The 13,801-nt window shown below is 65.0% G+C and overlaps 2 protein-coding genes and 1 long non-coding RNA gene across 3 annotated transcripts; 1 reads left to right on the top strand and 2 right to left on the bottom strand.

Annotated features, from left to right (window-relative positions):
* Positions 1 to 5,092: 5,092 nt before the first annotated feature.
* LOC134516203 (uncharacterized) lies at positions 5,093 to 8,473 on the bottom strand. The gene is made up of 7 exons (XM_063336150.1): positions 8,327 to 8,473; positions 7,911 to 8,008; positions 7,151 to 7,359; positions 6,604 to 6,736; positions 6,291 to 6,479; positions 5,721 to 5,886; positions 5,093 to 5,508 (listed from the first exon to the last, which is right to left on the bottom strand). Exons 1-7 carry the CDS (start codon positions 8,471 to 8,473, stop codon positions 5,302 to 5,304), a joined length of 1,149 nt encoding a protein of 382 aa, XP_063192220.1. The 3' UTR covers positions 5,093 to 5,301.
* A 467-nt stretch (positions 8,474 to 8,940) lies between these two features.
* On the bottom strand, positions 8,941 to 10,776 carry LOC134516677 (uncharacterized). The gene is made up of 3 exons (XR_010071399.1): positions 10,482 to 10,776; positions 9,375 to 9,752; positions 8,941 to 9,023 (listed from the first exon to the last, which is right to left on the bottom strand). It is a non-coding gene; the product is annotated as an uncharacterized LOC134516677 (long non-coding RNA).
* A 1,705-nt stretch (positions 10,777 to 12,481) lies between these two features.
* Positions 12,482 to 13,585, top strand: LOC134516202 (glutathione reductase-like). Its single transcript, XM_063336149.1, has 3 exons — positions 12,482 to 12,917; positions 13,120 to 13,253; positions 13,430 to 13,585. The coding sequence occupies exons 1-3, from the start codon at positions 12,482 to 12,484 to the stop codon at positions 13,577 to 13,579; spliced, it is 720 nt and encodes a 239-aa protein (XP_063192219.1). The 3' UTR covers positions 13,580 to 13,585.
* Positions 13,586 to 13,801: the final 216 nt, after the last annotated feature.

Raw genomic sequence — 13,801 nt, 5'->3', positions numbered from 1 at the left:
TTAGTCTATCTTTTATTTTATTTTATCTTATTTATGTTATTTCAGGCACGGTTCAGAGCGTTTGGGCGATTTCTCCCCCGCTTCGCGGCCAGAGGGGTCACCACAGCGCGCAAACGCCCCAGCGCAGAGAGGCGGGGAGGCACGGGCACGGGCAGGAGCCGAGCGCCCGCAGAACCTTCCTTTTTTTGGTTTTTTTTTGGGGTGAAATCGGGCAAAAAGGAAAAGCGGCGGAGTCAGCGGCGGGAGCGGGGTCAGGCCACGCCCCCTCCCGCCGCGCCCCCGCCTTGGCCACGCCCCCGCCGAGACTCCGCCCCTCCCCGAGGGACGGGGCCGCGCGGCGCATGCGCGGGGAGCCCGGCCGCCATCTTGCCTCGCGCCGGTACCTCAGCGGGCGGCCGCCTGCCGCAGGTGAGCAGCGGGAACGAGCGGGGCCCCGGGGGGGCGGCTCGGGGCTGAGGAGGGGGCCCCGGGCTGGTGAGATGGAGCCCGAGCTCGGGGGCCGCGGGGGGAAGAGGCACCCGCGGGGTTTGGGGTGCGGGGACGGCGCCGGAGGCGGGGGGGTCACAGCGCCAGGCCGGGCTCAGCCGGGTCTCGGGGACAGGAGCCGGGCGGTGCGGTGAGACCCGGGCACGTAAAACCCACCGAGTCGGGGTGTTCGGGGCTTAAAAAAGGGAGACCAAAGTCCCGCGGTTTTGGGACCTGAAAACTCGCTCAGTGGCTCGAGTTCCCCTGATTTTCCCCCCCCCGGGTGTCCCCGAGCCTCCGCCGCCGCTTCTCCCCGGGCAGAACCGCCCCCGACCCCGCTCCCCGCCGCCGCATGCCCGGGCTGTCGTCCCGGCCCGCGGCCAACGGGGGCGGCGGTGGCGAGCGATGGCGTCTGACCGATGGCCACGGGCCGGGGCGGAGCGGGCAGCGCGGAGCGGGCGGGCGGCGGGACCCGGGGCGTCCCCGGTGGGCGGGGCGATGCCCATAAAAGGAGCGGGCGGGGCGAGGCCGGGGCCCGGACACCCCACGCCCCCACGCCGGGCAATGGCGCCCGCCGGGACGGAGCCGCCGCGCTGCCCCCCGGCCCTGTCCCGCTCCAGCTTCCCCCCCAGGGCGGTCGGGAACCGGGGCACCGGGGCACCGGGCCGGGCTCGGGGCGCGGAGCCGGCAGCGAGTCCCGCCTTCCCGCCCGGGACAGTGTCTGCGGCGGCTCCGGCACGGGCCGAGTCCGGCCGGGGGGGACCGGGACCGGCTCGGCGGGGCGGGGCCGGGCTTCCGAGCGGCGCGGCCCGGGGCCCGGCGGGACGGAGCTCACTTCTCCCGGCAGCGGGACGGGAACGGCGCGGGGAGCACGGCGGGGAACGGTCCGACCGGGGAGGGGATGGGAACGGGGGCTGCCGGGGCGGGACGGGCCGGGCAACCGGCCCCCGGGGGCTGAGAGCCGCCTGGGCTGTGTCGCTTCCTCGTGTGGGTCCTTGGAGCCGCGTTATTACTGTTAGTATTGATATTTTATTGTCATTGTCTGTGTCGTTATTGCATTGTTATTGTGCATGTCTTTCTACCGATGTTATTGTTATTATTTTTTATTATTGTTGTTATGATGATGATGTTCTCGGCCGTTACTGTGCTATTAAACTGCCTTTAACTCAACCCACGAGTCTTTTTCCTCCTCTTTCTCCCTCTTCTCCCCACCCTCCTGCATGCGGGGGGGGTGGGTGTGAGCGGGCAGCCCCTGGCCCCCGCTGGGGTTAAACCCCGAGCCCGGGGTGAATCCGGCGGGTTTGGGGCTCCGGCACACGGAGCCGGGACACAGAGACCACGTCCCGCCTTTTGGGGGCTTGAGACCAGGGTCACTGCCGTGGTTTGGGCCACGGGGACAAAGGAGAGATGCTCTCCTGAGGAGAGGGGGGAAGAGATGGGTGACTTCAGAGTTCAGCTCCTTGGAAGGGGCTTAGCTAAAAAGTGAAATTACTAAACAGAAAATCGGTGCTGTTTCACCTCAAAGCAGGACAGTCGCTAAGGCAGGTTTGGGGCTCAGAAAGGGAAACTCGGTGCTGAGTCTGGGGGGCTCAAAACTGGGCTCGTTTGGCCAGTTTAGGGCTCAGAACTTAAAACCAGAGACTAAGTCCTGCGTGTGTTTAGGGCTCATGGGCTGGGCTCAGAGCTTGGAAATACGGACCAAGTCCTGCGTTTTGGGGTGGGGGGGCTTGAAATCGGGGTCCTTGGGCCAGTGTTAGAGCCGAGAAACAGGGACTGAGTCCTGCCTGAAACTGGCATCGTTTGGCCAGTGTAGGGCTCACAGAGACTAAGTGCTGTGTTTTGCAGCTCAGAGCCAGAAACTAAGTCCTGTATGTTTGGGCTCAGAAACAGAGACTAAGTAGGGAAGTGCTGTGTTTTTTGGGGGGGCTGGAGTGTCAAAACCAGGCTCAGAACTGAGAGACAGAGACTAAGTGCTGTGTTTGGGAGGGGGGTGAAACCGGGCTCGCTTGGTCAGGTTTTGGGCTCAGAAACAGAGACTAAGTGCTGCGTTTTGGTGGCAGGGGTGAAAGCCAGGCTCATTGGGCCAGGGGGAGAGTGAGAGATTAAAAGTGCTGCGTTTTGGGGGCTGGAAACAGAGTCCAAACCCTGTGTGTTTGGGATGGGAGACAGAGACTAAGTGCTGCGTTTGGGGGACTCGAAACCTGGCTCCTTTGGTCAGGTTTTGGGCTCACAAAAAGAGACTAAAAGTGCTGCGTTTTGGGGGCTTGAAATGGAGCCCAAGCCCTGTGTGTTTGGGGGCCCGTAAACCGGGGTCACTTGCCCCGTGTCAGAGGTGAGGAGGAGAAACTAAAGGCTGCGTTTGGGGGGGCTTGAGACAGGGCTCGCTTGGCGAGGTTTTTGGGCTCACAAAAAGAGACCAAGTGCTGCATTTTTGGGGGCCTGTCAGCAGAGACCCAGCCCTGTGTTTGGGGGCCTGAAACCTGGCTCATGGGGCCAGTGTCAGGGCTCCCCCAGACAGCCCAAGGGCTGCCTTTGGGGGCTGCAGCCCGGGCTCCTGTGGCCAGTGTTAGAGCTGAGAGACAGGGACCGAGCCCCGTGTGTTGGTGCTCAGGAACAGAGGTCAGTGCCCGCCTGCGGGGGCTCGCAGCAGAGCCCCAGCCCCGGGGGGGTGCGTGGGCTCCAGACAAGGCTCCGGGGGCCAGTGCTGGGGCTCGGCAGAGCCACCGAGTGCCGCCTTCGGGGGCTCGGCCCCGTGTGCCCGTGTCCGGGCCGGGCAGCACAGCCCGAGTCCCGCCTTCGGGGGGCTCCGGCGAGAGCCCCGGCCCCGCTGGGGGCTGCAGCCCGGGCTCCCGGGGCCGCCGCGGGGCTCGCACCGACAGCCCGGCCCCGCTTCCCCTGGGGGACCAGCCCCCGCCCCGCCGCCGCTTCCAGCCTTTATTATTCCGCGCCCGCACGAAGCCGCCGCCGTTTTCCCGTGCCCGGCCCCGGCACCCCCAGCTCCCCGCGGGGCCGGGCCCGGAGCCCGGCGGGCAGGAGCCGGCAGCGCCGGACTTGGGCCCCGGGGCCGCTCCCCGCCAGGCCGGGCCCGGCCCCGCAGCGCGGCTCCTCCGGCCCGCGGCGCCGGGACGGGGGCGGCCGGGCCGGGCTCGGGGCAGACCGGGCCCAGCCCCGACCCCGCCGCGGCCCCGGGACCCGGCACCGCGCGCCCGCGAGACCCAGACCCGCTCCCAGAGCCAACACCGGCCGCAGCAGCAGCAGCTTCGGCCGCAACACCAGCCCCGTCCCCAGCTCACCAGCCCCGGGAGAAGACCCCGCGTCCGCACCCACCGGCCCCGCTCTGCCGGCGGAAGAAGCGGCGCGTGCGCGGGGCGGGGCGGAAGGGGCGGGGCCTCGGGGCGCGTGCGCGGGGCGGGAGGGGCGGGGCCTCGGGGCACGTGGGCGGGGCGGGGCCTGGGGCGGGGGCGGGGGGCGGGTCCCCAGGGCGCGTGCGCGGGGCGGGGCCGAGGCCATTTGGGCCCCGCCGGCCGCCGGCCGCCCCCTTCTCTCTCCGCTCGTTCTCTGCCGGCGGCGCCGCCCGCGGCCCCGGGGCGGCAGCGGCCGGGCCGGGCTCCCCCGGCGGGGCCAGGTGAGGCGCGGGGGGCTCGGCCTGCGGCCGGCAGCGGAGGAGGGTCGGGCCGGGGCCGGGGCCCGCGCCCGGAGGCTCGTCCGCGCTGCCGGGGTCTCGTCGGAGGAGCCGTCGGGACTCGGGGCGCCGGGGAATAAAGCCCGGAGGGCCGGAGAGCGGCGCCCCGGGTCCGCCTGGCGGGTCCCCCCGTCTCGTCCCGCCCGGGGCCGTGGAGTTCGGGGCTTGTCCGGGGCTGCGGGGAGTCGGGAGCCGGTGCCGGGGCTGAGCGGTGGGTGCTGGGGGCCGGGAGCCCCGGGCCGGGCCGGTTGTGGGTGTTGGGGCGGCAGCGGGGGGTTGGGGATTCAGGACCGGGAAACGGGTGCGGTTTGAGCTCAGAACCGGGCACTGGGGGGGATTTGGAGCTCAGGACCGGGACCTGGGAGCAGATTCAGGGCTCGGGACCGGGCGCCGGGGAGGGTTCGGGGCTCAGCGGGGTTTGGGGCTCAGGACCGGGGAACTGGGGGCTTATTCAGGGCTCAGGGCCGGGCACTGGAGCGGATTTGGGGCTCAGGACCAGGTTCAGGCTCAGGACCGGGAGCTGGGGGCAGGTTTGGGGCTCAGGAGCAGGCACCGGGGGGTGGTTTGGGCTCAGGCCCAGCTTTGGGGCTCAGCTGGGCACCAGGGGATGGTTCAGGGCTTGGGTCTCCCACTGGGTCCAGCTGGGGGTTTGGGAACAAGCTCTGGGGCAGTTTTGGGGCAGAGCCCAGGGATTTCTGCAGCCCAGAAAAAAGACTAAGTCGTGCGTTTTCTGTGCTTGAAAATGCCGGCGGAGTCCTGCGGGTCTGGGCTCAGAAAAATGACCAAGTGCTGCGTTTTTGGGACTTGGAAACGGAGGCTCCGTCGTCTGTTTTCAGCCCCAAAAACGTGGCCCGGGAGGGGGGCACTTTGGGCGGTGGGAGGCAGAGGGGGGTGGGAGGGCGCTGGGGCCCGGGCGGGAGGGGGGGTAGGCAGGGTGCGTGGACCCCCGCCGGAGGTGGGGGTCCGGTCGCGTTGTTCCCCAAAGTGCGGGACGCCGGCATGCACCAGGCCGAATTAAACGTCTGAGATAGTCTCTGGGCGAAAAGGCACTTTTCCCACTTCATTTGAGAGTCCAACTGTTTATTCACCGGACTAGTCATTGAACAATAAACACACTCATTAGGCAACACGTGTACAATTATGACAGTTCATATTCATATACAGGCCATGACAGCGATTGATTTACGACCTGGCCAAAAGCCAGGAGCAGTTGAACAAGCACAAGCTGTGATGGGCTGGGGCTGGAGCCAGAGCTGGAACCACCCAAGAGCTGGGGGCGAAAACGAGCTGGAACCATCAATGGGCTGGAGCCAAAACTGCCCAGGAGATGAAACCCAACTGGAGCCCACCAGGAGCTGGACCTGAAAAAAAAAATGGGTGCAGAAAGTAAAACATCGCTGTGTGATCAACACTGTTTCCAGCAAAACCCCGAACAGCCCCGTACCAGCTACTGTGCAGAAAATTAACTGTGCCCCAGCTGAAAGCAGGACAGAAACAATGACCTGGGGCTGCAAACGAGCTGGAACCACCCATGAGCTGGACCAGAAACAAAATGGGTGCAGAAATGACTCACCTGAAGGTGCAAATGAGCTGGAGTCACAACAAGCAGGAGCTGAAATGAGCCAGAGCCATCCATGAGCTGGAGTCGCAACGAGCTGGAATCGAGCTGGAGCCGTCCATGAGCCGGACTGAATCCAGAGCAGCCACAAACAGGAGCCGCAAACGAGCTGGAGCCAAAACTGGGGAAGAGAAAGGAAAAAAAACCCAGTAAATATTGTGGGTTGAGATAAAGGCAGTTTAACAGGACAAAAAAGGAAGAAATAATAGCAATAATAATAATACTAGCATAATAATAATAATGATGATGATAAAATATCCAAAACCAAGTGACACACAGTGCAGTTGCTCACCACCCGCTGACCCGTACCCAGCTGTGCAAACTCTGCTCAGCAAAAACCAAACCATCCCTGTGTGACCAACACCGTTTCCAGCACAAACCCAAACCAGCCCCGTACCAGCTACTGGGAAGAAATTAACTGTGCCCCAGCCTAAACCAGGACAGGAACAATGACCAGGGGCTGCAAACGAGCTGGAACCGTCCATGGGCCGGAACAGAAACAAAATGGGTGCAGAAACCACCAACCTGAAGGTGCAAATGAGCTGGAGCCAGAAGGAACAGGAGCAGAAACGAGCCAGAGCCACCCATGAGCTGGAGCCGCAATGAGCTGGGGCTGGAGCCGTCCATCTGCTGGACTGGAACCAGAGCAGAAACAAACAGGAGCCACAAAGGAGCTGGAGCCAAAATCGAACTGCAGCCGTCCAGGAGCCGGACCTGGAACAAATGGGAGTGAACCCACAAACAGAAACAAACGGGGGCCCAAACGGAGCTGGACCCGAAACAAACGGGGGCCCAAACGGAGCGGGACCCAAAACAAACAGGGGCCCAAAGAACCGACCTGAAGCCGTACGGAGCTGGAGCGGTGCCGTCCTCACAGGTCTCCGGGGGGGCGCAGACCACGCTGTCCCCCGTCACGGGGCAGGCGGCAGCATCAGCCTCAGCGCAGGCAGCCCGGCTCCTTCCCGGGGCTCCTCACCCCACGCAGGTCCCGGTGTGGCTGGGGCTCCTCCGTCCATCCGTCCATCCCTGCAGAGGGAGAGAGGTGGGACAATCAGCTCCTGGTGGCACCGGGACGGACAAACCTGCGGCTGCCCAGGCACGGGCAGCTCTGCCCGGACCCTCGGCAGCAGCAGCCCGGCACCGCACACCCGAGAGGGGACGGGACACCAGAAATGTCCCGTTTCTCCCCAGAAGGGTGGGTGACAGCCACATCTGGCTGAAAACCTGCCCACGCAGCAGCGTCACAGACTGACTCCAGCAGCCCCAAGGTGGGGCCGGGGCCAGCACCAGCAGCACGTGCCCTCCCCATCCCCGGGAGCCGAGTGTCCTGGTCCCCCCCCGCAGCTCTGGCTCCCCTCCCCGCTGCCCCAGGGCACTCACCTCACCGGGCACAGCCTCCCCCGCCCCGGGGCCACGCTCCTCGCCTGGGCACCGGGATGAGCCTTCCCCGCATGTGGGCACAGCCACGGGCATCACCGGGGCCACCAACACCCCCCGAGGGACCAGCAGCTCTGGGATGGCATCGCTCCCTCTGCCCGGCTTCACTGTCCACCGCCGGGGCTGCAGGAGCCGGGGTGGGTCCCTGGAGTGGCCTCTGCTCCCACCGCAGCACATTTTGAGCTAAAAAAAAGATTTCAGGTAAACGCACAGTTTCAAACAGAGCTCAGAGCCACACCAAGGCCCCGCTGTGGCAGTGCCCTAACGCTGCCCTCCCCGGGCCATCTGCCTGCGAGGATGACGCTGGGCTCTCCCCAGCTCCGGCAGAGCCCGTGCTGGGCTGGAGGGGTTTGTCCTCCCGGCAGCCGCTCTGGAAAAGAGCTGTGGGGAAGAAACCTGCTGGTGCCTGCACCGGGAGGAGGGAGCCCGGCAGCAGGAGGGGTCACCGGCCACCCCAGGAGACCCCCAGCCCCACTGAGTCCCCTTCTCCCCTGGGGACAAGATGTGAGCCAGGCCCAGGAGCTGCCGGCGTCATCGAGTGAGGATTGATCCCATGGTGGAAATCGGGAGCTGCAGGGGACCCCCAGCCGCTGCCCCCCGAGAGGGGACCCCAGAGGGTTGGTGCCGAAACCCGCTGGGAAAGTCACCGGGCCCCGGCCAGGCACCGCGGGGGATCCCGCACCAGGGAGAGGGAAACGGAGCACTCACCGCGGCTGCCTGCGTGAGGCCCCGGAGCGGAGGAGCAGAGCAGGGCCCAGCACCGGTCCATACATCCGCACCCGGCCCGTGCCGTCCAAGGAGAAAGGCTGGAACACAAAGCACAGACTCACCAGAGGAAATACCGACTCCTGCACATGAGGCGTCCCAGCCACACTGGGGCTCCCCAAACCCGGGGTTCTCGCACCCTTCACACGTGCGGGTCCAACACGTTTCACTCCTCACTGGCACCCACCCTGCCCGTTACTGATCACAGAAAATCCCGGCACAGCAGCTCTATTTCTGCAGCATCCTCGCGGCTTGGCTGGATCCCGATGCCCCTGCAGTCCGTCTGGCCAGAGCCGCTTGTCCGTGACACCAGCCGATGCCGGAGGGTTTCAAAGCCTCGACAGAGGGGCTGGCTTTACCTTGGATGTCCTGGGGCGTCCGTTGTCCTTCAGGGACAGCTCTCCGCTTCCACACAGCAAAGTCCTCATGTCCAGGGCCAGGACATCCTTGAGTTTGTTGTCCTTCAGCACGAACACCACCCACGTCTGCACTGAAGTCCACCACATCGTCAACTGCAGTGTAGAACAGGAACCAGTACAGTATAGCAAAGTTAATACGCTTTTATATGATAAAAGACCGACCGATGTATCATTAGGGAAGGGCATTGCCTTCACACTCCCCAGGCAGGGGGGCACACACAGCACACGCCACCCCCTGGGCTCCCCCTCGGCCCCTCGGAGCGCGTCCTGCAGGGAGGAGTCAGCCCCCGGGACTTTGCCCGAGGGATCTGCAGTGGCCCCAGACCCCCAGGAGCTCCCTGAGCTCCCCACACCCCGAGCAAAGTCACTGCAGCCGCCACCAAAGTCCCCACTCACCAGCGGTGGGAGCAGCTGTGGCCTCAGCCGGTTCCCCCGATGCCAGCAGCCCTGCGAGCGAGCGGCCGTTGTGCCCGGCAGCTCCTGGAGCCACAAAACATCACGGCCAGCGGCCAGCGCCGCGTCTGTCCACGGTCACTTGTGGGTCCTGGCAAAAACCCAGCGACCGTGAGACTATGGGGTCAGGCACACAGACGGGAAGGGTTCGGAGAGCGACGGGGACAATAAAACAGTCCGTTTCCTGCGGGGGAAAGAAAAGCGTGGTAAAAATCAATGCACAAATACAACTGCCGTGTGAAGTCAAAACTTTAACTTCTAATCTTAACCATAACCATTTAATTATATAAACCATTAGCCATAAGCACTTAATTACACCCTTGACCTCATCAGAAACCCCTACAGAAAGGCAGAAAGGCTCCTCTGGTGCAGGTGACCTGCAGAAATTCCGCAGCGGTTCTGGTCCCAGCCCTGCTGCCCCCAGCACCTCAGGGGACGTGATACCCCCCAGCCTCGGCCCTGCTGGGAACCAGCCACAGCCCTTGGGGTTTTGCAGGAAGGAACAAAAACCATTCTTCAGAGTAACAGCCAATACCTGAAACTGAGAAGCAGAAGAAACTGTGGACCAAGCCAGGCAGCAGCAGACAGGTGGAGCCAATTCAGGTGCCTCCAGCTGTTGGTGCCTCTCCTCATGCCTCCTGGTACTCACTGGGATTAGGGCAGCATCCAGCACCTCTGCTTCCCCTCTTTGGAGAATCCCTGGAAATTCTGAGTCCATCAGCCACCCAGTGTGTGCGTTTGGGTGCCAAGACCATGCCCTGGTGTCCTGGGAACACCCCGTCTGTGCAGCCCAAACCATCCTGGCCTGTCCAGGGCTGGAAACGGATGCAGTCCAGAGCTATCCATGTAAAATGGCTCATCTGGGGATCCTGGTGAATCCAGTAGTACATCTATTACATGGGGACCATAAAACCTGCACCAAAAATGCGTTAACTCCACCAAAGGAGACCTCAGACACAGGCCCCAGCATTGCCCACCCACGTCCCCCAGCCCCAAGAGCCCTCCCGGCCACGGCCCCCACCCCAGAACCCACACAAAGTCAGTACCGACCCCCAAAATGTGGTACAGTGCAGGTTCCCCCTGTGCAGGTTGGGGACCCCCCCAGAACACAGACACAGGCCCCCCCGCCGACCCCCCGGGGGTGTTCCCAGGGGACGGGTCACCCACAGCCACCCCACGGGCCTGGCACCCAGGGCCCCCCACCTCCTGCGCACAGGGACCCCGCACCCCCGGCCGAGCCCCCCGGGGCTGCTCCGGGATAGAGCCGCCCCCCCACCGCCCCAACCGGGGGGGCCCAAACACCCACACCCCGGGCCCCACCGCCCACACAGCCCGACCGGGCCCCGGCACCCCAACCCGGGGGGGAAAAAACCCACCCCGGGCACCCCTCGGACCCCGAGCGGGCCCGGACACCCCCCACAAGCCGCGGCCGGGCCCAACCACCCCCCGGCCCCGACCGGGCCCGGTCCCCCCTCACCGCGGCCGGGCCCGGGACTCGCCAGGGGCACTGTGGGACCCCAGGGTCGCCTGGAGACGGGACCCCAGGGTCCCTGGCCCGGCAGGGACCCCCCCTGCAGGCAGGGACCCCCCATTGGGCCGGGACCCCCCCCTCTCCCCTCAGGGCCCCCCGCCCCGCCGGTACCTCCGCGCGCCGCCCGCTGCCTCGCGCTGCTCCCGCCGCGGCGGCGCCCCCTGGCGGTGGCGAGCGGTACTGCGCCCCGGGGCTTCTTGTCGCCTCGGGGCGGGGTCGGCCCCGCCCGGCGCCCACCAATCAGCGGCGCCGGCGCCCGCGGGGCAGCAGCCAATGGCGGGGCGGGAGCGGGGGGTGCGGTGGCGCCGCCTGGCGGAGGAGCAGCGGCACCGCGCCCGCCCGCGGCCGCGTCCTCCCCGGAGTCCCCAGTTCCCGGTTTTTTTCCCCCAAAAAGGCAGGGAGCGCATCAGCGACAGAGCTCGTCAGCCCGCCGCCACGGCCCCTCTGTCCCGGGAGAGGCCCTGAGGGCGCCCAACGGCCTAAAGAACGCTGTCGGCATCCCGTAGCGCTGGCCCGGCCCGGGCGGATGCTGTTGGTGACGGAGACTGATTTCTCATGAACGTGCCCAAAACCAGAATAAGGGGGGGGTGTTTCACACCTGGCGACCTGCTGGAGGGACCTGGGGGGTTTTTGCCCAGACCCAACCGAGGGATTGTGCCCGGTGACCTGTTTTCCATGCCCATCCCTTGCTGGAGGAAGAACGCAGGGCAGCAAGCTGGGGGGTGGGGGGGGCACCCAAAATGGGACACGGGGAGCGGGGAGCAGAGGAGCCCCAGACTTCTCCCTCTCTCCAAGCACAGCAAGCTCTCGGGACAAAGCAGCCTTTGCTGGCTAGCTGGAGCGAGGAGGCACTAGCCCAACCCCACGGGGCATTGATAAGACCCCCCCGGGCAAGCGGCTGCACCGCGCCACGGGGTCCCCTCCCGGGGCAATGGGGGGGCAGCCAGAATTTGCAGAGAAAACAACTGCTGTAGCAGCGAGAAAACCACCTCAGCGCTGCCCGGAGGGCCTGGAACCCCCATTGCTGTTGGTTTTGATGGAAAAAGAGTAACCCTCGCCCTCAAGCAAGGGCGCAGCAGCAGAGGGAAACACGGAGAAGTGGGTTTTGCACTGACTAAGGGAGAACCGGAGACGTGTTCCTCGGGGATGGATGTCTCCATCCTGCAAACAAGAGAAAGCCGCTAAAAGAAACCACCTACAGATCGGTGTCAGGCTGCCACAAGGGAGGTCAAGCACAGAAACGAGCCCGAAAGGCAGGTCTGCGGCTGTGGCAAGCTTCGGCTGTGGATGTGGTCGTTCCCTTCCAAGCCAGAGCATGTCAGTAAAACATCTCTCATCGTGAGACATCAAGGCAGGGATGAAAGCGTGCCTAAAACCCATTCCAGCCGCATTCCCAGCAGCCGCAGTCCCCTCCCGGCTGTTCAGACCGAAGTCCAGCTGGTTTTTTTAAGATGCTGTGTTTAGAAATGCCACGGGTCTCCAGAGTTCCGACAGGTCTCCGGGGGCTCCGTGGGTCTCCAGGAGTCCCGTGGGTCTCCAGAGTTCCTATGGGTCTCTGGCGATGCAACAGGTCTCTGGAGTTCCAATGGGTCCCACGGGTCTCCAGGGGTCCCACGGGTCTCTGGGGACCCCATGGGTCTCTGGGGATCCCACAGATCTGTGGGGGTCCCACAGGTCTCCGGGGGTCCCACAGGTCTCCAGAGTTTCTACGGTTCTCCGGGGGGTCCCAGGGGTCCCATGGGTCTCTGGTGTTCCTACAGGTCTCTGGGGGGTCCCATGGGTCTCCAGGGATTCCGCGGGTCTCTGGTAGTCTCACAGATCTCTGGGGGTCCCACAGGTCTCCAGAGTTCCTATGGGTCTCCGGGGGGTCCCAGGGGTCCCATGGGTCTCTGGAGTTCCTACAGGTCTCTGGGGATGCAACAGGCCTCCAGAGTTCCTACAGGTCTCTGGGGGGTGCCATGGGTCTCCAGGGATCCCGCGGGTCTCTGGTAGTCTCACAGATCTCTGGGGTTCCCACGGTTCTCTGAAGTTCCCACAGGTCTCCGGGAATCCCATGGGTCTCCAGGGATCCTGCGGGTCTCTGGAGCCTGCCATAGGATGGTGTTCCCACCATGCCACCCCCCCATCTGCGAACATGGTGGCCACCGGCACAGGTCCCCCATGGGCATCGCTTGTCCCATCCCACCTGGGCCACGTTCCGAGGTGTCCGCCATTTCCCACGGCAGGGTGTGCAGGTGGACGCCAAGGGCCATGTGGTGGTGGATGAGTACCAGAACACCACCAGGAAAGGGATCTACGCCGTCGGGGACGTCTGCGGGAGAGCCCTCTCACCCCAGGTACCGCGGTCGTGTCCCCCTCCCCAGCCCCTCAGCGCTGCCCCGCGCCGCAGCTCAGGCTCCCCGTCCCTCCCTGCAGTGGCCATCGCGGCCGGCAGAAAGCTGGCCCACAGGCTCTTCGAGGAGAAGCAGGAGTCCCGGCTGGACTACCGGGACATCCCCACCGTCGTCTTCAGCCACCCGCCCATCGGCACCGTGGGCCTCACGGAAGGTGGGGACGGAGAGGACACGGGGTGGGGGGCGGAGAGGATGGGACGTTGTGGCTCCGAGCTGCTGCTTTGATGCTCGAGGAGACCATCTGAGCTCCAGCAAGCGGTCTGAAGCCTTGCAAAATGTGCTTTGACTCCCTCTTTATAAATGCCTCGGGGATACGGCGCGTCCCCTTGACCTACGTGCCGTGTCTTCTGCTGCAGAGGAGGCCGTGGCCACGCACGGCAAGGAGAACGTGAAGATCTACAGCACGTCCTTCACCCCCTTGTACCACGCCGTCACCCAGAGGAAGGTGAAGTGTGTCATGAAGCTGGTGTGTGCTGGCAAGGAGGAGAAGGTGCGTGGAGGGGAGCGGGGGGGACAGCCGGGCGCCGCAGGGGGCTGGCCGTCCCCTTGTCCCCTGCTCAGGCCAGGTCTTGGGGTGGGATCCAGCTGCCCCAGCACCAAGCCTGGATTTCAGCCTGGATTTCTCCGCTCCTGGGTCCCATCCGGCCTCTCGCTTCTTCCCCAAAGGTGGTGGGATTGCACATGCAAGGGCTGGGCTGCGACGAAATGCTGCAGGGCTTCGCCGTGGCCATCAAAATGGGGGCCACCAAGGCCGACCTGGACAACACCGTGGCCATTCACCCCACTTCTGCCGAAGAGCTGGTGACGCTGCGCTGAGGCGGTGGGCGCTGCCGCCCCAGGGACGGCAGCTGCAGCTGGGGAAACCTTTTTAGATGTCTTAAAAAAAAATGCCTTAACGTCAGGCGGTTGCCTGGAGAGCGTGTCAGAATCCGTGTGGCTTGCTTTGGAGTGGAAAATAAATACGGCAATGCTGGCAAACATCACGCTGTTCCTGCCTTCCGCTTTGTGGTGCCCATCTCTGTCCGCGCCCAGCTGCGG

Source organism: Chroicocephalus ridibundus, chromosome 5 (genome assembly GCF_963924245.1).
Source record: "Chroicocephalus ridibundus chromosome 5, bChrRid1.1, whole genome shotgun sequence".
Lineage (NCBI taxonomy): Eukaryota > Metazoa > Chordata > Aves > Charadriiformes > Laridae > Chroicocephalus > Chroicocephalus ridibundus.
The sequence above is the reverse complement of the archived record's forward strand: the minus strand, read 5'-3'. Positions and strand labels throughout refer to the sequence as shown.

Coding starts and splice junctions, on each gene's coding strand:
- LOC134516202 (XM_063336149.1), top strand. CDS start 12,482: ATGCCACCCCCCCATCTGCGAACATGGTGGCCACCGGCACAGGTCCCC. Junction 12,918..13,119: donor CACCGTGGGCCTCACGGAAG/GTGGGGACGGAG, acceptor CTTCTGCTGCAG/AGGAGGCCGTGGCCACGCAC. Junction 13,254..13,429: donor GTGCTGGCAAGGAGGAGAAG/GTGCGTGGAGGG, acceptor TCTTCCCCAAAG/GTGGTGGGATTGCACATGCA.
- LOC134516203 (XM_063336150.1), bottom strand. CDS start 8,473: ATGTGGTGGACTTCAGTGCAGACGTGGGTGGTGTTCGTGCTGAAGGAC. Junction 6,737..7,150: donor GGCGGGGGAGGCTGTGCCCG/GTGAGGTGAGTG, acceptor GCGTGGGGTGAG/GAGCCCCGGGAAGGAGCCGG. Junction 6,480..6,603: donor CCAGCTCCGTACGGCTTCAG/GTCGGTTCTTTG, acceptor CATTTGTTCCAG/GTCCGGCTCCTGGACGGCTG.